The sequence below is a fragment of the Pimephales promelas genome, chromosome 3 (assembly GCF_988280905.1).
Source record: "Pimephales promelas chromosome 3, fPimPro1.hap1.1, whole genome shotgun sequence".
NCBI classification, from domain to species: domain Eukaryota; kingdom Metazoa; phylum Chordata; class Actinopteri; order Cypriniformes; family Leuciscidae; genus Pimephales; species Pimephales promelas.
The window spans coordinates 27,229,832-27,253,922 of record NC_142771.1 but is presented as its reverse complement, the minus strand read 5'-3'; the positions used below and the strand labels follow the sequence as shown (position 1 = coordinate 27,253,922).

Sequence of the window (24,091 nt, the reverse complement as noted above, 5' to 3'; positions counted from 1 at the left end):
CTGTCTCTCTCTCTTCCATCTTAACTACAGCTCAGACAATGTGAATCCCTGCATCACAGAGATCATGTGTACTGTATTTTGAGATGATTTTAAGAGAGAGAGCTGAATTCTGACAGAGAGCTGAAGACGCGAGAGGTACTGTAGGAGGGTCCGGGTCGAACTGCTGGGCCAAAACTAACTGCCGGTGCTGCGGCACTGACCTCATGGGAATCATGAGAAAGTGGGGCATCACTGATACACAGTAGAGAGTTAGAACATAGGAGGAGGATTGCTTGCTTTTCTATCTCATGCACCTGCATAAACATGCATCTCAAACCTCACACATATGCATTCACTAACATAGCACAGCGTATGTGAGACTTCTCACTCGAAGCTGTGGAAGTGTGAATGTACGTGTAAATGTTCACCATTGATTAGATTTTTATTTCATCCGTCTTTGCCTCTAGCAAGAGCTCATTGCTGCTGTGAGCCTGTGAATTTATGAGAAGTGTTAATTAATGAAGCTCTTAAGAGATTCTATAAATCAGTCATAAGACTCTTATGGAAGTTAACTCGATGAATGATGTCAGACTGTGCTTAAATTCACCCAGAATTATAAGATCTGTCATCATTTACTCACCTTCATGTTTTTCCAAACCTGTATGACATTTTATTCTGTGGAACATAAAAGTAGATGTTTCGACAAATGTCTGTTTTTTTTTTGTTTGTTTTTTTTGTCCTTACAAGGATGGTCGAAACTATTTGATTACCAGCATTCTTCAAAATATCTTCTTTTATTTTTCCAGAAAGTCATAGAGGTTGGGAGCAACATTTAAATGATGACTGAAATGTATTTATCTTTGTGTGAAAAAAAGTGTGAAACATGGATCAAGATTACATCACTCCACCTCTCTTTTTTTAAACTATTGGTTAATTATTTCTAATGTTTTCAAGAAATTTAGAAATTTATTTTGCGCCATTTATCTGTTTAGACGTTGTAATATAATAACTCTCATGATTTTTTTTTTTGATGTATACTGACATTTTGAAATCTTAAGGGGTTTGGGAGGGAAAATACTGACAATTGGCTCATTGTAAAAATGTGTCTCTACCTCCAAAAATGTACTATAGTTCATGATTTGTAAACTAATAAATGTTCATGTTTGTATGACATAACCAGCTTCTTATACATGGCATTTCTAACATAATAAGCTTGCTCTGTAACTCACCTGGTTTGAGTCCCGTGACACTTCAAAGACTTGTAGAAGCAAGCTAACAAGGCATGGTTTCTTCAGCAAATGCAGTCTGGTTAAGGGTTTATGGCACGTAAACAAACGTGACAGAACATTAACCTTTTAATTTAATGTAATTTTAATTCAATTTCCAAACTGTCACGATATACACAACAACTGGCCAGATTCACATTCATCTTTTTCAGATAAAACTGAACTCACTTTTAGTGATACTCTCTGGACATTCCACTTCAAATGGTCTTTGTTTCTTGTTTACACTTCTGGGCATCGGGGTCTGTGCGACAATTGATTGAGTAATTGTACAAAAAATATACATTTTTAATCATACAAATAATATATCATTTTTTTTTGTTTACTTCTCATCTGTTCAATAATGCTGTGTTTTTGGAGATATAAAGTACTTTTGTATCCATTTACCACACAATTCCTCAACTACACCATTAGCTTTAGCATTAGCATATGAAATGCTATTTTTTTATGATACATTGCATTTATGCTCTAGTACTAGGCCTTCATTTCTGTGTAAAAAAATTCAGATTTATGCCGGATTTTTTGTTTGTTTTTTTGACACATGAAGAAAATATATATTTAGTTTTTTTTCACATTTCCCATTCAATTCAATGTGGGGTCATATTGACCCCAAAGACCAGAAGTGTAAACATTTTTTACATACCTTCAGAACAACCAAATCAAGCCCAGTTTTTTTTGTGTGTATGTATGAAAAGTCACAAAATCTTATTTCACTGAGATGAAGGGAACCTTTTTTTCTTTGTTAAGCAAAAGTCGATTGGGGTCGTATAGACCCCATGACCCGATTGTGGGCTACAAGCGTCTGAAAATGTACAAGAAGCAAAGTAATATAATTTTGCAGAAAGGTCACCACATGTTAGTTTTTCCAATGAGCTTAGATAACCCATATGAATTGTTGTGCTTTGGATTTTTTTGCTTGTAGTATATTAATAATGTAACATTTCTTTATCATGATGTTTTAATAATGTTCGTTGTTATAGTAGACAATTTAACATCTGTGTAAGGGATTTTTAAAGAAAAATACTTGGCTAATGGTTTACATTTAGGACATTAACAGAAAACAAGAGCTTTTACTTTTTTGATCAAAACCACACTGCTGATGTTTTTCCATGGCAGTGCATGATTCTTTGATGTATCTGTATCTTATTTATCTATTTGCTTTATTTATCATGACACTTAAATAAGCAGAAGGTTAATTGTCTGTAATTGTGTGTATTATGCAGCACAGCTGAGGTTAGGCTTAAGATAGCTTGTGTGTGTGTTTCGAAGGAGCACACTCACGCTCCACTCGATGTCACAGCTGTGGGACGGCTCAGTGGAATAGTTTCCTAGCAACAACCGAGAGAACGAGGCAGAGAGAGAGAGAGGGAATGTGACATGCTGGAGTAGGGGAGGTGATTTGCTGAGAGGAGTGGCCAAAAGCCCAACAACTGTTGCCAGATCAGTAGCGTCTCTGTCCGTATGTGTTGGTGTGTGGCCGCATGATCGGTCGATGCAGGTCGGAGCGAGTGTGTGTGTGTGCGTGTATGTGTGAGGAGGACTGAGGCAGTTTGGAGCGGCGGTGGCTAGGTGGAGATACCCGAAGCCACACGTCCACAGGAGCACTAAAATCTGACTGGACTGGTCGCTGATATTTCACCTGTTGGACTGTGGTGAGGGTGGGGATCCTGGAGGGAGACGGGGACACTAAGTCTTGGACGTCCTCAGCCAACGAGGGCTTAACCGGCACGGGCAGAGAGGAAGGAGATGATGGATCTTCATTACTGAGCGGAGGGGTAAGAGGATGAGATGAGAAAACTAGCACGTGTGAACATTTGCTGCAGCCAAGTCCATTGTTCCTGCTCTTTCTCTCATGATCTTCTCTCATCCCTCGTTCCTGCATTGTACAAAGTGGGAACCTGCAATTATTACCTTTAAAGAGCTATTTATACCTGATTTAACCCATAACAATGAGTTTTGTTGGTTGGTTCAGTGCTGTTAAATAATATTTTTTGACATCAATGTAGACATTGTAATAATCTCTCATCTTACATTATCATCTTCTTCCAACAATGATGCTGAAGAGATCTCTTGGTAGCTCTTGTTGACTTCCAACAGCACTTCAGAGTGTTAAAGCTCAATGAAATGCGAGTGCATTTTAGATTTTTTTCCTCGTTTTAGTACATGATGTGAAGTCTCTGAGTGTGGTGGAATTCACAACCAGCCTGTGTCTTTCCAAAACGCTACACCTGCCTTTGAATGACAAGCTGAATGAATGACTAGAGAGCCCGGGCTGGATTGTGTGGTAATCTGTTGGAGGGGAAAGGGGTCACACTATTGAAATGCTAATCAGACAGTGTGAGAGACTATGTGTGTGTTTAGACTGCTTGTGTGTGTTTGGACAGTGTCGATGCGTTTTTGGCGGTGCCTGTGTGTGTTTGTGTGTGTCTGCAATCGTCTACTGAACAACCGTTGGTGACCCCATTGTTTCCAGTTTTCTTCTAACTGTTTCGTTTAAATGCCAAACTGGTGAAAATATCTGTTCTTTGAGAAATAACAGCCTCCATTTTTACACCTCAAATGAGACTAATGGTGTAGAAAAACTAGCAGACTGGTTGATTATTGTTGTAAGTACACATGCTCATAAACCTAAACAGTTAATTCTGTGTCTCTTGGGAGCGGGGCTAATGGTGGGCCGGGAGTTGTGGTTTTGGGGGTTGTCGAGGGGGAGGGACTGTGGAGTTTTGAATACGGCTGATAGTTTGAAGGGAGTATGTGAACATGAAAGGGGAGATTAAGGGTGCTGGGGTGGTTTGGGAAGACTCTCGAACGGTTAATGACCTCCTGCTGGTAGCACCGCATCCACATTGCGTTTGTATGAATGTGTGTGGTTGTTAATGTTGAAGTAATGTTTTTTTTACATTGGCAAAGAACAATACAGAAAGGTCAAGGAACAATAGGGTATTCCGCCATTGAAATTCCTTCCCTGGCACTTGCCTTTACCCTCTATTTGTGTTTTGCAAAGGAGGGCCGGTCAAAGTCTTATTGGCTTCTTAAACTTTTACTACCGAGTACTTGGCCGTTATATGCTTACAATTGTTCACTGTACAGCTGAAGTTCAGTCAATACTAAATTTTTAAGAATTATCAAAATGTTACAATTTTAAATTACTTTTGGGTTCAGTGTTTTTGTTGTAATTTATTCAGTCCTTTATAAATTCTTCAATGTCACCTGATTCAAATTTGCTCATTTGGTATTCAAGAAACATCAAAGGAAGCGTTACCGAAACATTTCTCATTATCAGTCTTAAAGCTGCAGTCCGTAGCTTTTTTGGGTTGGAAATGATCCAAATGATACAGAAAAAAAGAGACTGCAACCGTACCCATGCGAAAACAAGGATACATACTGGAAGGACATTACATGTAGTCACCCAATGCTGATGTTGTTAACATTAACATTTTGAGAACAAAGTGTAATTTGCACGGTTTTGCGTGATATGATTATAAGCGATTGTTAGATTTAATCAGTGCGATATTTACTGCAATGTCAGAACCAGAACAAAAGTGGATGTTTCTTACTAGTTCATATGACATTTTACAATAATCTGTGATTCTGAATGCTAGTATCCACGGTGCGGTGACTAACAGACACACACTCTCCTCAAACATTGTGTTCATCCACGCTGTACCGTGTCGAGGGTGTCAAAGTACAACTCACGTAAAGTTGATAATTCTGTGAATGACTGCAATTGCAGAATTTGAACAGAGATGGCGACAAAGAGGAAAAACTGTGGACAAACACATATATATAGCTTGTTAGCTACTTTCCCCCAGAAATTTTAGGATTTTCTTGCTTTTGGGCTATACATTATAAGCTGATCCTGTATAGGGTCAGTCCAGTTCTCTTGTCTACTCCATTTAAGACTACAGTCATTTAGCAGCAAGTCTGACAGCTTTAGATATCGATCCGTTATGAAATGCTGTGTCAGGCCTAGTTTATTGCGTGGGCAGCAGAGAACCTGTGTATGACATTGGCACTATCTGCACTACCATTTCATGGATATCGTAATGCAAAGCCCAGCAAAAGTTATAATTCAGTGTTATAGTTGGGACAGGAGGTTAATTTGCAGTTTGGACACTCTAAAATGTAATAATATGGTGCATCCAGACTATTACTATGAGATCCCTGCCAAGGGACAGAGTTGGGTGACCAAACTTTTAAAGTCACTCACTGGTATGTGTTTGTGATTGTGCCCAGATCTTATAGCAACTAAATTGAGAGCCATATTTCCACTTTCAGAGGGACACCTACACAAGCTGTGGAATAATAAGGTAATTTGCTTTGCCAAGTGCCTCTGCAATATTGATTGTGTAACTACAGCTCTGGTTGGCCTTTCTGTGTGTACGCTGGGTTACCATTTTCAAGGTCAATAAAGAGTTCAAAGGTGTTTCGCTTTGATACCGTCCAGAGAAGGGCGTCTGGGAGTTTTAGAGCCCCGAGAGCTGGATTATGACTCATGGCTCCCTGTAAATCCACACTGTATTTTATCTGCTGACTGTGTAGGCAGTGAGATGGCTAACTATCCAGCTGCATTTCCACTGAGATCTCAAACAAAATCAGCCAAGCTCAGTTGATATGGAAAATGAGCAGCCATGTTGAATGTCCCTTGCCAGCATGTTTCTTTTGTCACTTTAGTAACGTAACTCATGGTTATACTTCAGTGTACATAAGTTTTTGATCCAAATTAGCTAGCGACAGGTTCATATTTGGGTCATTCATTAGCTAAAATTAGTTATCTTTGTCAGGTAAACAAGAACAAAACAGCAATGTTATAGCCAAAGCGATTTCAAGATATATGATCATTTGTACATAATTTGGTATTTTATATAGATTTGGGTTGCCGGTCCAAAATGTTTGTTTGGTCTTCAAATCTTCAAAAACTAGCAGCCAGTGCTGTATTTGAGAGGGATCGCTATTGTCATCAGAAGTTTGAGTGGTTTTTCTGTCATGTTTATGTGCACACTTGACATTTCTTGCGAGCTGCACTTGAAAATAATGTGAATATGATGGTGCTTTTTGGATGCTAGCCAGTGTTGTGTTTGTGTGTGTGTGGGTTGCTGTCATCATGAGATGGCAGATCTGTGAAGAAGTGCTGCTCTTATTCAGTAGATCCACTGAGAAAAATTAAACTGCATCTAAATATTAGAGAAACATTTTTGCTCTGCTTTTACAGAGGAAAATAATCTAATGATGTATGCGATCACCTCCATCACGCAGTCCTCTGTGTTCCATATCTACTTCACAGACAAAAACTTCTCTATTATTTATAGATCAGAGATCTTTGGGAGATCTTGTGCATTTTAATGTTTTCAGGCCTGTTCTGAGACAAAGAAATTTACTCTTTCTTGAAGACAGAACTTTCGTTTTTGGGTGAACTGTCCCTTTAAGCCAAGTAATAAAAGGATATGCTGTTGGTCAGTAATGACACATAAAAGAGTGTTTGATTACACAATAACTATTGACCAAATCACACTTGCACTCCAGAATAATACAGCAGCTTTCACTCAGCATTCATCATTATGTGTTTGAATCAATACCAGGCTATATATTCCAGACCGGAGTCATTGGCTTTTTATTGTTGATCTTTTTCTCCAGCTCAGCATACTGTAGCAATGTGGATGTATTGGTGGGTATATATTAGCACTTAGTGTCCTTAGTCCGTACTCCGCAATAATGTATAAATCACTGGAGGTGGGGTGGATCAGCAGTATTGCAGCATGACAGCATTAGTCCATCATTTTAATGAAGAGCAAAGAGCAAACTGTTCCTGCTTTGATTTTCAACAGTGATTTGAAACATTAAGATACAATTGTGATATACTAAATTGGAGTCTCAGAGATGGAATTTTGTACAGTCAAACTCTATTAGGGTGTGTCTTTGTTTTAAAATGACCCATAATTGGTATTTATTTCAACTACAAGTCAACAAGTCATGCCTGTTGTAAGTTAATCGGGCACATACAATCAAATCACTTTGTCACCAAATACACAGAGTAATGGTGTGAAAGATAATAGTTGCAACTACATGTAACTGCTTTCATATGTGAAATGCATTTAATGATATATAAAAGAACATTGAAGAGAGAGAGAGTGTGTGTGTGTAGGCTTTATTTGTGTATGAAATGATCTGAAGTATGTGTGAAGTATGTTTATCAGTGCATGCCTAACATTTAAAAGAAGCAGAGTGTAAATAATGAATGTTAAGTCTAGGTATTCCAGACGGCGCTGTCTAAGGGGGGCTGGCAGATTCAGGTCGAGCTGGACCAAAAGGGGTCTTTTATCTGGGCTCTCACTGCAGGAGACCCCTGTGTCTTCTCTTACATTACTGTAGTCACAGTGTATCTGAGAGGGCTGCATTTATCACAGACGGCTGCTCAGCTGGGAGAACTTCTATTATGCTGTCAAAGCTTCACATTAAGATGTAGATATCAGTCATCAGTAATCTGCTCCTCTTCTGTTATCTGCAAAGATGCAGCCATGTGGGAAGAATCAGAGCTTTGCTCACATTTGTGACTAGGCCTGTGACGTTTAATCCTGTGGCCGGACGTTACTTTTCCTTGCCGCGTAGCCATAATCTCAGATCAGACTGGACAAACTAGAAGCATTTCTTTTCTCGAGGACATTTCAATAAATGCACAAGACTACTAGACTAAAGCAGGGGTTACTGGATATCTAGTTATTCTGCAGTTTGGGTTGACATGTCTCTGCTCACAGTAGTCGTTCTATGTTGCAATTTTTTTTGTCCTATTTTCCATTTAAAATATCTAAACATACATGCGAACTAAATTATTAGACAATTATAAGACACGTATCTTTTTTAATAATAATTTAGTTGTGGTTGTGCATAGGTCTTATTTGTTAGATCTGCCATGTGGGCATGAGTGGAGGGTTGAGCGAGGTTTGTGATTCGTATGTGACCTACAAAGGAAGGTAACGGGCTCGCTGAGGCGTGAATGTGAGAAGGGTCACTTCAGATATACAATGCATAGACTTCGAATGATAAGAATGAAATGCTTTTCGAAAAAGATTGAAAGGTTTTTGCGAAGGGTGAAAAATGTATATATTGTATATTATAGAGGAAAGATAAAGAGAAGCCTTAAAGAAAGAAATGGAAAAAAGAGGGTACAGGTTTAGTATAAAGAGTAAAGGAGAGGATAGCAGATGACTGACAACATTCTTGTGTTAATCAAGCAGTAATCAAGTAGAGTAGTACTCCTGCATACTGGAGGCTGCAGTTCTAGGACCCTTTTTTTGTATGTACTAACAGTTTATACCATTTTATAGCACTTACTATTCAATTCTGTATTTGTTTTATTAATTTTCAGGAAGCATATATATACTGTTCAATAAAGGAATAAAAAATATGTGTAGTTAATGTGATAAAAGACAACCTGACTTCATATGTCCATTAAAATTACCTCAGGAACAGATGGTTAAAAGTCATTTTTAAAAACGAGTGCTATTTTTTTATGTGTTATTAGTAAGTGTCCAAATAAATTTAGAGCCACTGTATGACTATTTATTATGGCTATTTATTTCTGGAAATAGTAAATGTTCATTTCATCTTCAAAGTAGTGGAAAGTTTGATTCTATTGGATGAATTACGGCATGAATAAATGGCCGGAGTATGATCATCTGTGAGGGATGTGAAGTCATTAAAAAAAAACACTAACTGGTGTGTATTGTAATTCCCCAGAATGCTGTAAAGGCTTAATGACCAGCGATAATTGTGTTTTAATAATGCTGTATCTCCCAAGACATAGATAGTATCTCCTAGTTGCAAATATAAATATATAAGCAATAAGGTACGAGAGGCTGTGCTGTAATAAGTAACGGCGTTGCAACCCCTTCAGCCGTTACTTATTCACGATACAGCACTTGCCTCTCGTACCTTATTGCATTTATAAAACGGTTACCACACAATAAAAATATTAAAGTAAAATATATATATATATATATATATATATGTGTATTAGTGCAACTTTCATGAAGTAAAATCATTAAAAGCCTTCCTTCCTCCAGAAAAAAATAGTCCCTGACCGTGAACGGCAACAGCGTTCCAATATGTAATATCAAAGTCCTTTTATCCTTTTATTTATTTTTCACTGTGAGTAACTGCAGTCACTCCGGCCGACGGTGACGTCACGCGCATATCCTCTATAGTAAGTACATGTAGTTTATTAATATTACCCAGCACTTATAAAAGTCCGCTTAAAATAAAGCATAACCAAAAATGATGATATAACACAAATAAAGACTCAGCATTGATTTAACAATCTCTCATAGTGTGATAATTATTTTGCTCTTTCTGTGCAAATAACAATGAGAACACTGGACAGCCTCAGCTGATTCACATTGTCCTTTTGCCATTGAGATGTGATGTGAATTTTAATAAGTAAGTTAAATTTGTAGAGCTGCACTTGTAGGAGAGAATGCATGTAAAACATGCTATATCAAATGGAGAATATGTCTTATTTCTTTAGGAGATCACAATTTCTGTCTCTGCTATGCAATCTAAATGATCGTCCTTCTCTTTTGTTAGACTCGCCATTCATTAGTCAACTGAAATGTTTCATACCCATTCACCATGATGACCTTTGTCCTGTCTTAGTGTCGTTTGTGTCCTCTGGGGTTAATGAGCAAAGTTTCCATAACCTTTGACCCATTCTCTTTTGTGTTCCTCGGACAGAGGACTTCTAAAGTTCTTAAGTCTTCTTAAGTTCTCATGTTACTTCATTAAGACCCGTGTGTGAAGAGACCACATAGCGAGTCACAGTAATCCAGTCTAGTTTCGAGCAATTCCTATGTGTCGTGTTTGCATTTGATTTTTGAGCAATATGACCTTATTGAAAAGGTTTTCTATGATATCTGTTTGCAGCACGGGGAGGGGAGTCTGGGACCCCCGATCATCGTATGCACACGGCCGTACCCAGAGTGCCAGCTGTATTCGGATGAGGAAGGAATGGGTGGACGGGATGCGCAGGAGTCAGACATGGACAGCGGGGCAGGATCTGAATCTTCTGAAGGAGGACGTCATGAGGATAAAGAGGAAGGACTTGGTGGACTCTTTCTACGAAGAAACAAGTAAGCATCATGGATAATTATGTTTTGGGTCTTTTTTTTTGTGTTATTTGAGCTTATGATTCCAGAATTTATTGTTTAGTTAAAATATTATTTAATGCAATGATTAATGTTTAATTGAAAATAATCACATTCGATAAAAATGAACAATAAAATAAGTAATAATGAAATGAAATGATTCTCTTTCTGTGTTTTAGCTGTGGTCAGATGGTGTCGTCAGCAGAGGCCTCAGTAATCTCAGTGGAGGAGCAGTTTGAGGACTATGGAGAGGGAGAGGATGTGGACTTCACTCCCAGCAGCCCCATCCCCGATGATGACACACGTACTAATGGTTTCTCTGACCTGGGCTCCTCTCTGCCCTCCAGGTTAACTAGCTCACTAGTACACACTTCTCACATAAAATACTGACACACTGTGTTATATGTGTGATCTCTGCCATTTGATTGCATAGATGAATATGGGTGAATAGCATGAAACCAGACAAGAAAATGTCCAGGCCAAAACTAAAAGAAAGATGGAAGAAATTATTTATATATATTTATAACACACACACACACGCACATATATATATATATTATATTATAATATAAAAATAATAATTGGCTTTAAATAAATAAAAATATATCACCAAAAATATATAAATAAATATTTTTATTTATTCAAAGCCAATTATTATTTTTATATTATTTTATATTTTTTAAATTATATATTTGTGAACATAATTTGCATGGTACTTAAGCAGATCCTTATATAAATTACTGAAATGCTGAAAAATTACATTCTCATTTCTCAGAATTCTGCTGAACAGTTTTAAAAGAAAGAATATAAAGCATTAAAATCTCAATGCATTATTGTAATGATAAGTTGTGTGTAAAATAATGTACCAATTCAAAATGTGTCCATCATAATGATTAAAAAAATAAGCATTTTATTTTCATGAGATTTACTTTCTTGGATGAATGTTGCTGGGAAGTTTTGACAGCTATTAATTATCTCCTTGTCAAACATAACATTTTATTAAACAGTTTTGCCTTACAGTGGTACTTTAAATCTTCATCTGTGTAATAATTATCCTATCATGAACTCAATAACAGCTCATCAGAGGTTCTTATAACTATGCAAAATGTGAAATTTCTCATCATATTATATTATTAAACACTATGAGTAAGAAAAAATCTGAATGCTCCTACTGCCAGTATTGATGATCACTTGTTGTTTCCAGTGCTGGCCAGACCCCTCAGAAGATCAGACACCTGTACAACAGTGAGCTTCTGGATGTTTACTGCTCTCAGTGCTGCAAGAAAGTCAACCTGCTCAATGACCTGGAGGCCAGACTCAAAAACCTCAAAGCTAACAGGTAAAGAGGAGACCGAGTTTGAAGTTAGCATATTAGAATATTAGTTAGCATATTAGCATGTTAGCATAGTCTGCAAGGATTTTTCCATTGACTTTTGGATTATTGCAGAAAATAAGCTCTGTGACCAACAAAACTATGAAATTAAAACAATTAACACAACTTTTCTGAATTTTGAAGCCTAAATACAAAGTCGAAGTAAAAAGCTAAGTTTGAGCTATGACCCATCTACACCACGCCTGCATGACTTTACCGTCACCACTAAGGCCGTGTGTCCACCAAAGCGTTTTTCCACGCGCCTGGCATATGTTTTCAATTGTTTTCAATGGGAGCGCCACGTTTTTTAAACGCCATGAGCGTAACGAGGCGCTGACCGTTTTTTGCATGTTGAAGCGCCCAGAGTTTTTTTTACAGGTTTTACTTTGAAATGCAGCGCTCATCACTGTCACTTTTTACCCAGCCGCCCAATCACATTGGAGGAGGGGCGGGACTGAACCACACTGACCAACTGTCATAACATTCTTTCTGTACAACGACATCAACCAGCAGAACTGTATGAAAAATACATTTTTAGTATGAAACAAATTATCTGCGAAATCAGTTACAAGTAAACTGTGCTGCGGATATTCTGGATCATAGCAACGAAACGTCTCAACGGAAAAAACGCTGTGCTGCCAAAACGCTCTCAAGCACCCAAAGCTTGCCGTCTTCAGCAGAGCGTCTGGCGTTTTCAGCTGGCTAAAAACGCTTTGGTGGACACACGGTCTAAGTTTAGAAAAACGCTTTCAAACTTTATCTAAAATCCACAAGTTTGAGTTTGAAGAGTTTGAAAAAGTGTTAGGCTGTAAAAAGTATATCTATTTTATGTTGTAGAATTAACCACAGACCTTTTTCAGACAGTTTAGCCAAAAATCCCTTCAAAAAACCCAGTGACTTAAGGACGATGAAACTTCACGTTCTAAATGCCAACTCGTTTTCGGGTTCTAGGACTCATTCCTGCAGCACTCTGTAAACATGTCTGATTACAGTACATGGAACTGTTTTTATTGATGTTTCATTTTTTGATTATTAATTGAGTATTTTATTGTTTTTACTGAGCTTGATACGGTGCATATTAATAATGAACCTATATTTATGTTGTATTGATGTTTTTTTTCTTTTCTGGAGCCATTTAATGCATAAAATCTAGCATGCTGTCCTACCTTAATCAGTGATTACATGTCCAATCCTGTTTTTAGTGTTTTAGACAATTCTTTGTGTCAGTTCACTCTAAGTTAGAGCTGGATATCCACAAGTTTCCTACGCCCCATGAGGCCTTGCGTCAAAAGTGGGCGCGACTTCCGGTTGGAAGTAAACAAAGCACGATTTGACATGCTTGACACTCGTTCATTCAACAGTTGACAGTCATTCAAGTTATAGCGATCCAAACTAGCTAACGATGTGGGAACACAACCTCAACGAAATTAAAAAAGGTGAAATAACAGTACCTTTACCCTCCGCAGTAGTATTATAATAACATTATTAATAATCAATACTCATCAAGGCATGGTGACAGACAGTTGTGCGAGCTGACAAACAATTAAAATAAAAAATACACACTTAGTCATTGTGCTTTGGAGTTTATTCAAAATTATATGTGCTACTTGAATACATTAACTGGCACATTTGGTATTCTGTCAACACAGGCTTTGATCCTGAGTTTAGGTGCAACATCAGTAGAGAACAGCCAAACACATGCTGATAAAAGTTTATAGAATATTAAGAATTTAAACAAATGTACACAGGAAGATTCGTCGTCTTTTGGGAGGTGATGGAAACTACAGTCGTTGGCAGGAACACTCTGATTTCGTTTTCAGCTTATGTTCAAAACAATCACGTTTAAGCCACTGAACTAGTTTAGTCCGGTTATACATACAACCGCGAACAGCACATGTTGTCCATGAGCTCCGTAACGACATCTCTAATAAAGATTTGCGTCTTTAAATAGTAAAATAATTCTCCGAAAAACAGCTAGCCTCTTCGCTAACTAACACACAAAATACCATTGAAATGCTACTTCCGCCGCCTCACCGGAAGTTTCACCCACTTTATTTTTTACAGGAGCGCCCCTCGGAAACTTGTGGATATTTTTATGAGTCTCTTTAATCACCCCTGTCAAAAGCTTTATTGGGAGACGGGCTTCATTAAAGGAGCTGTTGCCATAGCAACAATATTCCAGTCAAGGTTTACTAATCTTTGTGAATGTTATCAGAGACAGTGTGGGAAACCTGAAACCCTCAAGAAAAGCCTGGGGTGTTTAAGTGGGTGTGTGTGGTGGAATTTGATGAAATAATCCTTTTATTGTCATGTGACAACATAACATATTTGGTACTTCAGGAGAACGACACGGCATTCTTAGGATTATGAGGATTCCACCTCATATGCTACTGACACACAGAGACATTATACTACAGACAGCTGCCTCACAGCATATTTCCTACATAGACAGCTGCCTTTTAAGACAGCACCCTAACCGTCCCAACCCACACAAGTTACTTCATGAACACATTAGACGGCACACAAATAGAGTGCAAGAGTGCCCGCCCAATTTTTCAGCCTCCTTGGTTCCGGAAGTATTTATCCCATTTATTTTTTCCAAAGGGATTATCAAAAAGTCTTCATTTAGAGTTATACGTCATAAACCAAACCCAACCAGGTTAAACACAACCACGAGTTTTAGGCTTAGTATGTAAGAGGTTAGAATATACAATTTGTACAGTATAAAAACGATTTACGTCTATGGAGAGTCCCCACAAAGATTGCGAACCAGACGTGTGTGTGTGTGTGTTATTTATTTTCATAGACTGTAAAAAATATGGACACAGCATCTGTGACGTCACCCATAGACTTTCTGAATAATGGGTTTGAGGCTGTTTATGGGGGGTATGGGCGGCGCCATACTGGAAAATCTTGGGGAATACAAAATACAAATGTGTCAGATCATGGCCGAGACGTCAAATTCCACTCGGCGCAGCCCGTTATCAGCTGTCAATCAAAGTTAACCACCCTTATCTAAATATGATCTAAACTAACGAGTTAGAAAAAATTCACCCCCCCCACAGTTGTCAGGCACGCGGAACATATTGAAGATTACAATAAAAGTCCATGGGACCAAACTGTAAAAACATGAATTTATGCTGTGAAAACGGACATGTTAACATGGGGTATATGTACATTTGCTCCCTTTTGGGACCGGCCCCTAGCGGATTTTCGATGTATTGCAGTTTTTCGCACTTCCACGTAGGGTTCATGTTTCAGATTAGAATGTTGCCGCTTGGTTATTTTGGTGTGATTTGCTTGTGGAAATTGGGGGTTATGAACTTGATTATTAATTATTAATGTGTGCTGATGGCTTCAACAAAAAAAGCATATACTGTTGAATGATTAACAACTGTGTAGCTCAAAGTAAGTTTGTCTTCTTTAATGGTTTATAAGTTATAGTTTAAAATAAATTTCCCTTTGAAGAAAATGAATGGGATTCTTGCTTCCAGAAGCCAATTGTTGCCCTGTAGTTTGATATTAGCATGTTGCGAAGCTAAAAGCATGACATTGTAGTACACTTAAAAAGATTACCATAAATTAAAATTAATATTATTATTTACATATGCTTTGTAAAAGTACATTTAGCTACATGCATCACTTCCTCTACCACAAAAGAATCCTTTTTTCTCCAAGTTTAATGCAGTGCATTCTGGGTTAGCCTTCTCATTACAATTGTTATTATTATTATTACTGTAAATGATAATAAAACAGTATTTTAGAAAGCAACATAATCAAGTGTCTACCTTTTAGAACAGCCTACTTTTGAAATGGTGCAAGAGAGACGTTCAGTAAGAGCTCTGTAATTTCCTTTTCTCTGGCTGAATAGGTGTGATGGGGAAGTGGGATCATGTGGCATTCTGAGGCCTTTGGCTATTAATCTCCTGGCATTTTTGTCCAAATCCTCCACTGCATACTCTGCCAAAGTTAAAATGCATTCATGCAAAACATGATCAGCACCAATATGAACCACACCTCTATAATGATCGGCAAACATTTTTTTAAGCGTTAAAAAACACAAGGAGACTTTTGCTGTTTTTTTAAGATTTTTTTTTTTTAAAATCAAACATGTCAAGCTAACTGGTCAGGACAGGTCATGAAGAACTATGTGTAACTGCACTTTTGAGGGCATGTGTGTGAATGCTGAGTGCATTTTGTTGGTTTGCAGATTGTCTGGGTCTATCATTGTTGTGGTAGGTTATACGTGTTTTGTCAGTGCTGTGATGTCTGGGTTGGGTTTGAGGACAGGAGAGACCTGACTTGTATTTCCGAGTTCAGATCTGTGTGATGTGATGTAATGAAAGAAGGGGTTTATAGAATGACTTGGGTCACACAGTTACATAAACACAGGCAGAGGTTTATAATTAGAGTGCAGGTGCTCTATTTTTACAGAGGTCTTCCAGAGCCGACTGATTATCAGTGTAATCTCATTACCTAGGACAGACTGACTTCAGTACCTGATCTTGGTCACTTGGGGCGATAGTGAATCAGTAATTAGGCTCTAAACCAAACTGATGACCAGAATAAACGAAACATTGCAGTGCAAGATTGATGGGAAGCACTGAAAATCAAATCATCTATATATCTATCCATCGATCTGTCTATCTATCTGTCATAAATGTTTTTTTCTGATTTAATCTTTCAGCATCTATACCCATTAACTTGGATTTTCTGCATGGTATTATATCATTTACAGTTTGTATATGATGAAAATTAGTGAATGTGTATATTTTAAGAAGCTGTTTAATGTGTCGGGATAATATAAAATGGAAAAGAGTTGCGAAAGGTTGTAGCAGTGCAAAACTCCATTCTCTAATCCAGGGATCTTTTGATTTTACAGCCCAAACAGGAAAATTACCAGTACAGCATTTGGTCGGTAAGTCTCTGATCTCTGTTATGTTCACAAGATCTGTAGAATAGAACATTTACAAAGTGCTACATTCCCATTGCCTGATAACTGAGAGAAGATGTCCTGATTCTCTGTTTCTCTGTGTGTTTCACAGTCAGCTCTTCCACCACAGTAACTTCAGCAGCAGTCAGGGCAGCACAGAGGATCTCTTCAGAGACAGCATCGACTCCTGTGATATTGACATCACTGAAAAGGTCTTGGAGGCATAATGAGGTGGTCATTGAAGACCACATTTATTGTTGAATTGCTTAATGCATAATAAACTGATAAAAATCAAATAGTGTTTCAGAAATACTTGCGAAGGCCATTATTGTAATGCTGTTTACTTGCGAATGTGATTCAGAAAGGATTGTCTATAACAAATTCGGAAACACTTTAATTTAAGCTGACATAGTTGCACATTACTACATGTGCTTACTATAGTTACAATAGTAAATTATGCATAGTTACAAGTAACTAAACCAAACCCAAACCATAACTCTATAGTACTATAGTAAGTAAATGTAGTTAATCAATATTGCTCGGTACTTATAAAGATTATAATAAAGTGTAACCACAAACGTCTTTATTCCTATTACAGGTGAGTTATTTGGAAAAGAAGATAACAGAGCTTGAGAACGACAGCCTGGCTAACGGAGATCTGAAATCCAAACTTAAACAGGAAAACACACAACTAGTTCACAGGTAAAGATGACCGAGAGATCTGACTATTAGATACAGATTTGATATGTTATAAAGAGCATACAGATGTTTAAGTTGTGGGGTCATTAAGACCATTTTTAAAGATATTAAAGGTGCATTGCGCAACATTTCATGTTAAAAATAGCCGTTTTCTAACCCATTAATGCTTAAGCAATTGCTTGATGGGCTGAATGAGCCCTTCTCTGATCACTGCGATTGCCTCTATAATCCTGTACAGTAAAATAAATAAGAGGGATTCAGATCAGATTTTGAGACTGGGCGTGACGTCATGCACGTTCACGCTCACCTGGCTATGTCTGGCAGGTTTGTGTATTCGCCACCATTTTCCGTATCAGCGAAGACAACAAAAGTAGGAGATGGATTCAAAGAGACCGGGTTGTAGTCCATTTCAAACCCCAACGCAAAGACACGTAAGACAAAGAAAAGAAAACTTTTGTCTAGTGCCACCAAAAGGGCCAAATTGGAGTCAGTACAGGCGTCGGAATAAGACGAGAGTCAACATCGGGCAGGCTTTCAACAAATGGAGAGATCTCCGGTCTGCTCCAGGGGTCAAACGGGATCCTCAGTTGGCTTTTTTCTTGATAACTATTTAAATGTTGTGTATAGTTACCCTTTTTCTGTCTCCTAAATGTATGAACTATTGTGACCTTGCCCAGGGACAGCAGTTGAAAAGTATTGACACTTTTCTCATAAATGTTCGTCTGTGTGTATTGTCCCTGTCAAAATATCTATTAATAACACAGTTCAAGATTCTTGAGTGTGATATAAAATTCTGATATATAAGTGAGATAATTAAACACAAATTTTCAGCGGATTAGCCTGTTTGGCTTTTACGGTAACATCATAGTGCCATTTAATTGTTATTTACCATGAGACATTTGAGTGTATGTTGTTGACCAACTGTGTATGGTATGATTATTATATTGAGCTTTTACAAAGTAATAACTTGTATTGTTCATGTCATGAACATGTTTCCATATTAATACAATCATAAGTGGATACAGTATGCACATAAAACAGTTCAACATGGAGATAGATGGAAACAAAAACCGAAGCTTTCTACTACTAATTTATTCAAATTCCTTTCCTTTAATGTATTTAAAATGACTTGCAGATTTATATATTTATTAGCTCTGAAGACATTTTGACTGTAAACAAAAGATTTGTGCGGTGGATGCTCCTGAACAGCTTGTGCAAGCGTGTATGTGGTCCATGAGCATGTACACCTCTGGTTGCAGTTTCGCTTGTCACCAGAGGGGGCATAGTTCTGCAAAAAAAAAAACTTGCGCTATGCACCTTTAATACTTTTATTCAGCAAGGATGCATTAAATTGGTCAATTTAAATCAGTATAGATTTATAATGTTACAAAAGATTTCTATGAAATGTATGTATTAATCAAAGAATCTTAAGTATCAAGCAGCATCAAATCTGCTTAATATTTAAGTATCAAATCATCATATTAGACTGATTTCTGGATCATGTCACACAAGAGACTGGAGTAATGATGCTGAAAATTCAGCTTTGACAATATTTTCAAATGTAATTTATTCTTGTGATGTCAAAGCTAAATTTTCAGCATCAAATCTGCTTAATATTTAAGTATCAAATCATATTAGACTGATTTCTGGATCATGAAATCAGTCTAATATGTCAATATTTGAAGAGTTCAGATGCAAAAGCCTCTAAATGCCATTTGAAATTTTCTTCTTTAATGATGATTTTTATCAAACTTGTATATTTAAGTTCAGTAATTTCACTTAAATAACAATTAATAGGTAATTATCATTGCCATTTAAGTGAAATTACTGAACTTAAATATACAAGTTTGATAAAAATCATCATTAAAGAAGAAAATTTCAAATGGCATTTAGAGGCTTTTGCATCTGAACTCTTCATTTACATTTGAAAATATTGTCAAACAGAAAACAGTTATTTTAAATTGTAATAATATTTCACAATATTACTGTTTTTACTGTATCTTTGACCAAATGAATGCAGCATTGGTGAGCCGAAGAGACTTGTAGTTCTGCAGTATATGTTTTCTAATGTCTGTATGTGTTTTTGTTTTGTACATGTTTACCCATCAGGGTACATGAGCTGGAGGAGCAGATCAAAGATCAGGAGACGCGTGCAGAGCAATGTCTAGAGGAGGAGCTGAAGAGACACAGAGAGGCCTACAGTAAGATGGAGAGAGACAAGAGCACTGAGATTGAACTGCTCAGTAACAGGTACCTGAAGTCTCAGATAAGAAACCTCACACGAAACGAATATGTAAAGCATGTGGGGGTTTCAAGACCTTGATAACTCAGAAACACTATTAAGCATGGGACTGGGAGTGTATGGTGTACTACTTTATAATGGATGATTCCTCCCTATAGGGTCCAGCAGCTAGAAGAGGAAAACGCAGAGATGAAAGTGAATGTGTGCAGACTCAAGTCTCAGACTGAAAAACTAGACCAGGTCAGAGATGCATCTAAACTCAAGCTAAAACTCCCTTGACCATCACAACCACATGACCCACACGATGCATCAGCTCGTCCAGTTACGTGTCGCATGATTAATTTAACAATTAAAAGACAGCACTTTCTTGCTCTCCAACACTCACGTTCACACACCCATTTTCACACTGTCACTTCTTGTGACATCTTTTGACGCAGTGAAATCCCTGGAGCTTGACAGTGTTGACTGCACACTCTTTTGTGCTGCTTGCATTAGTGAGTGTTATGAGTGTGAAAGCTGCTGCCTGCATGACATTAGCAGCCCTGTATTTCGACTCAGAGACTGTGAGGCTTTGATCTCTGGGATGGAATGAAACATTGTGGAGCAACTGCACGACTTGATGCTGTAGTCTTTCCATAAGGCTTTAAAACTAGGTCACTGTCTGATATAGCTAAAATATTAAAGGTCCTCTTGTGGACTGAAAAATATAGTTTTTAGCTGAAGAAGCTACATTTAGGATACAATTGTCAGGTGTTATTGCTGGTTTGATTGAAATACATTAAAATGTGATCTTGATAGTCCCCATGTACTTGTATGCCTATTGCCTACCAAAAAAACAAACAGCTGCATGGGACCCAAAATGGCCGCCAAGTTCACTTAAAAATTAAACTTCTGTCATAATTTACTCACCCTCAAGATGTTTCAAATCTGTATGAATTTCTTTCTTCTGCTGAACACAAAATAAGATATTTACCCCACTGAAGAAAAAAAATACTATAGAAAGTCAATGGGGTACATCAACTGTCTGGAATGTACTTTATCAAGTTAAATATTCCTTTAAAGGGATTTTGTACTCTCTATGTCAAGTCAAATTAGTTTATATAGCTTTTTTCAAAATGCAAAATTAATTATGTCTTAATGCCGTAATACTTTTAACATAAAAGAGACACGGCAATATACAGTATAACGATGGCATAAATGATCCTCTGGATTTAGATGTAGCTATAATGCATTTATTATGTTTAGATATATCAGTGTCACAGTGATTAGACAGAATTACTATATCCAAATGACTAATTTCATGGTAAAATGTTGTGTATATTTGTGCACAGGAGAAGCAGCGTATGACAGATAAACTGGAAGACACAAGCCTGCGTTTGAAGGATGAGATGGATCTGTACAGGAAAATGATGGATAAGCTTTGGCAGAACAGACATGAGTTTCAGAAGGAGCGAGAGGCCATGCAAGAGGTAGCGCATGTCTTTTTGCAGATTACAACTGTACACATACATAAACTCAAATATACAGACCTCTCACACGATCCACGTGTGCATGTAGCTGATTGAGGACCTGCGGCGCGAACTGGAGCACCTGCAACTCTTTAAACTGGAGACTGAGAAGCCCGGCCGAGGCCGTAGCGCTGCTGGGCTGTCGGAGTACAATGCCAAGACTCGAGAGATTGAACTGGAGCACGAAGCAAAACGGCTCAAGCAGGTACAGTGGAAAGATATGGCCGTGCTTATTTTGCTGTCTGTGATGTGTTATCTTACAATATCATTGATGATCAACCAGGTGTATCAACCACAGTATACTATACATCAACTGTCAAGCTCCAAAAAACACATAGAAGAAAATCACAAAAGTGGCTTATGCAATATAAAGAAATTGAAGTCATTATTCATTGAAAATTGTCAGAATTGTTATAATTACTATACATCAGAGGTTCTCAACCATTTTGACACCAATACCTGCTACTGTCCGAGACGATATCCAAGACGATATTTTTTATTTATATAAAGAAAATAAAAGTGGCAATGGTAAGCAAATTCCATAATTTCAGTTGATAAATAACTGAATTGTATTTCAGGGTTTACACTTTACATGTCCTGTCATTTCCAGTCATTTGTGATTTAAGGGAAAATATATTTTAATTGGTTCACATACAACAACAACAACAAAAAATCGTATTCATTATAGACTTTTCCAGGTGTAAATATGATTAAAAAAGTCATATTTTTAAAATTACCTCATATACAGTAAGCAGGTTTCCGAAAGCCGTGGGAACCGTGGTTCTTATATAATAGTGGCAGTTGTTGAAAGAACTGATTAAAATAAGAAATGATTGAAATGAAATTTGGAAGTGTGCTGAGGTACCCTAGTGAGAACCACTGCTTTATATTATAATAGGCGTACCTCCTGGAATTTAGTATGAATTACACACTGATGTATTTCAACTTCTAACAGGAGAACCATAAACTCCGAGACCAGAACGATGATCTCAACGGACAGATTCTCAGCCTCAGCCTGTATGAGGCCAAAAACCTGTTTGCTTGCCACACCAAGGCCCAGTCACTGGCAGCGGAGATAGACAACGCCTCCAGAGATGAGGTGAGAAGCACAGAATACAGAACCTCACAAAATAGAAATGACTGCTCCTATTAAGTGTTAGGATATTAGTCCTATCCCCCCACATTTTTCTTTTATGCAATTATTTGTTAGTAGAGTTATTTTAAATTCAATTAAATTATAAGTTTGATTAAGGAATCACTAAGTAATCAATAAAAACTTGTACTCTTTTTAAAAGGATGCTAAAGTATACAACTTTTTCACAAGGGACCTGCACTCAAATCAATTGAGCTGTGTTCACTATCCGCTTTTGCATAACTTGTGTTTGCCATTTAATTAGCAAACTGGTAGTAATGAAAATATTTTTTTGCATGTGTAAACCTTAATTTACAATTTAAGAATCAATTAAAAATGAATTCATACCTGTATGAGAGTACACTGCAGCCACATCGGACTAGCAGTTTTGGTAGACATCTGCTGGTCAGATGTGGGAATTCATTCGGCACGAGTCTAACAGGGCATTGTGGGTATTCTCTAGCCGTTGAGTGTACATCAGTAATACACTCGTTGTTGCGGTGCATTATGGGATTAAATGAGTGTACTCGATTACATCCACTATGGTTTCGGAGGCCACTACAAATGGTTGTCCCCTCAAATAGTGCACTATTTAAGGGTATAGGGGCCAATTTCGGATATAGTCCTGGTTTTTATGTCAGCCTTTTGACAGCTCAAAGGCTTTTGTGAAAACATTGCAATGTGGGAGTTAACGTTTTCCATATTTTTAGGGGGCAAAAAGCAAAGCCTTTTCTCAAGTTATTTAGCCCTAGTTATTATGATTCTGTACCTTGATATATAGTTAAAGGGATAGTTCACCCAAAAATTAAAATTAGTCCATGATTTACTCACCCTGAAGCCATCCTAGGTGTATATGACATTCTTCCTTCAGACGAATACAGTTGGTACAGCCAGCACGGCCGTCTGCCGGAAGCTAGTTACTTTAGTGGATAAAGTATGGATATTTTTCTTTCACGAAGGCAGTTCGAACACTTTAATCATGAATAGATAAGCTTTAATGTTCTTCTAAAGTCAAACAGCCATTCACTCTCATTATCAAGCTTTAAGAGCCAGGACATTTTTTAATATAACTCTGATTGCATTCGTCTGAAAGAAGAATGTCGTATACACGTAGGATGGCTTCGGGGTGCGTAAATCATTGGCTTATTTTTGGGTGAACTATCCCTTTAAGTGTTAACATGATTTATTGATGCTTCGCATTCACACTAAAAACATTAGCAGATGTTTTTTTTATCTAGAGGATCCTACAAAATGTCCTTCAGCTTTACATGAAAGAAAAAAATAAGCCAATGATTTACTGCCATAGTCATTTGGTCAATCTCTCTATTCTTCCAGCTGGTTGAAGCTTTGAAAGAACAAGAGGAGATCAACTACCGTTTAAGGCAGTACATGGACAAGATCATCCTGGCTATCCTCGACCACAACCCCTCCATTTTAGAGATCAAGCAGTAGGGATCTGAGCTGAGAACAGGTAGAGGACTCAAACTTGGTAGAGAGCTCCCCCTTCAGGACAGGGGTTTGAAATGCACCTTTGCCCCCTTACACCAAGTCATCATGTATGACAGAGCAAATTGCTTTCAAAAAAAAAAAAAAATCGTGTCTCATGTGCTCTGCCTCACACACACACACAAGTTACAGTTTCCGTTTCCATGCTATGAGTTTAGACCGTAAAAATTACACAAACAAGTGATGAAACTGGAATATAGAGTAGAAGTGTACTTTTCACTCTCAGTTATATACACACTACCTCTGAGTATGTACAACTCAGTGTTGTATTCTAAACATGAACAAAACAAGTAGAATTAT

General features: G+C 37.5%; 1 protein-coding gene across 1 annotated transcript in view; it reads left to right on the top strand.

Moving 5' to 3' along the window:
* Positions 1–23,879, top strand: part of rab11fip4a (RAB11 family interacting protein 4 (class II) a) — a 45,911-nt gene extending 22,032 nt beyond the window's left edge. Inside the window, exons 4-15 of the mRNA XM_039686597.2 lie at positions 10,179–10,384; positions 10,579–10,746; positions 11,604–11,738; positions 16,654–16,689; positions 16,817–16,916; positions 17,303–17,406; positions 19,513–19,653; positions 19,804–19,885; positions 20,977–21,114; positions 21,203–21,358; positions 22,109–22,252; positions 23,621–23,879. Of these exons, the coding sequence (XP_039542531.2) occupies positions 10,179–10,384; positions 10,579–10,746; positions 11,604–11,738; positions 16,654–16,689; positions 16,817–16,916; positions 17,303–17,406; positions 19,513–19,653; positions 19,804–19,885; positions 20,977–21,114; positions 21,203–21,358; positions 22,109–22,252; positions 23,621–23,737 (1,527 nt within the window). The 3' untranslated portion in view covers positions 23,738–23,879. The remainder of the gene's footprint in view (positions 1–10,178; positions 10,385–10,578; positions 10,747–11,603; positions 11,739–16,653; positions 16,690–16,816; positions 16,917–17,302; positions 17,407–19,512; positions 19,654–19,803; positions 19,886–20,976; positions 21,115–21,202; positions 21,359–22,108; positions 22,253–23,620) is intronic.
* Positions 23,880–24,091: the final 212 nt, after the last annotated feature.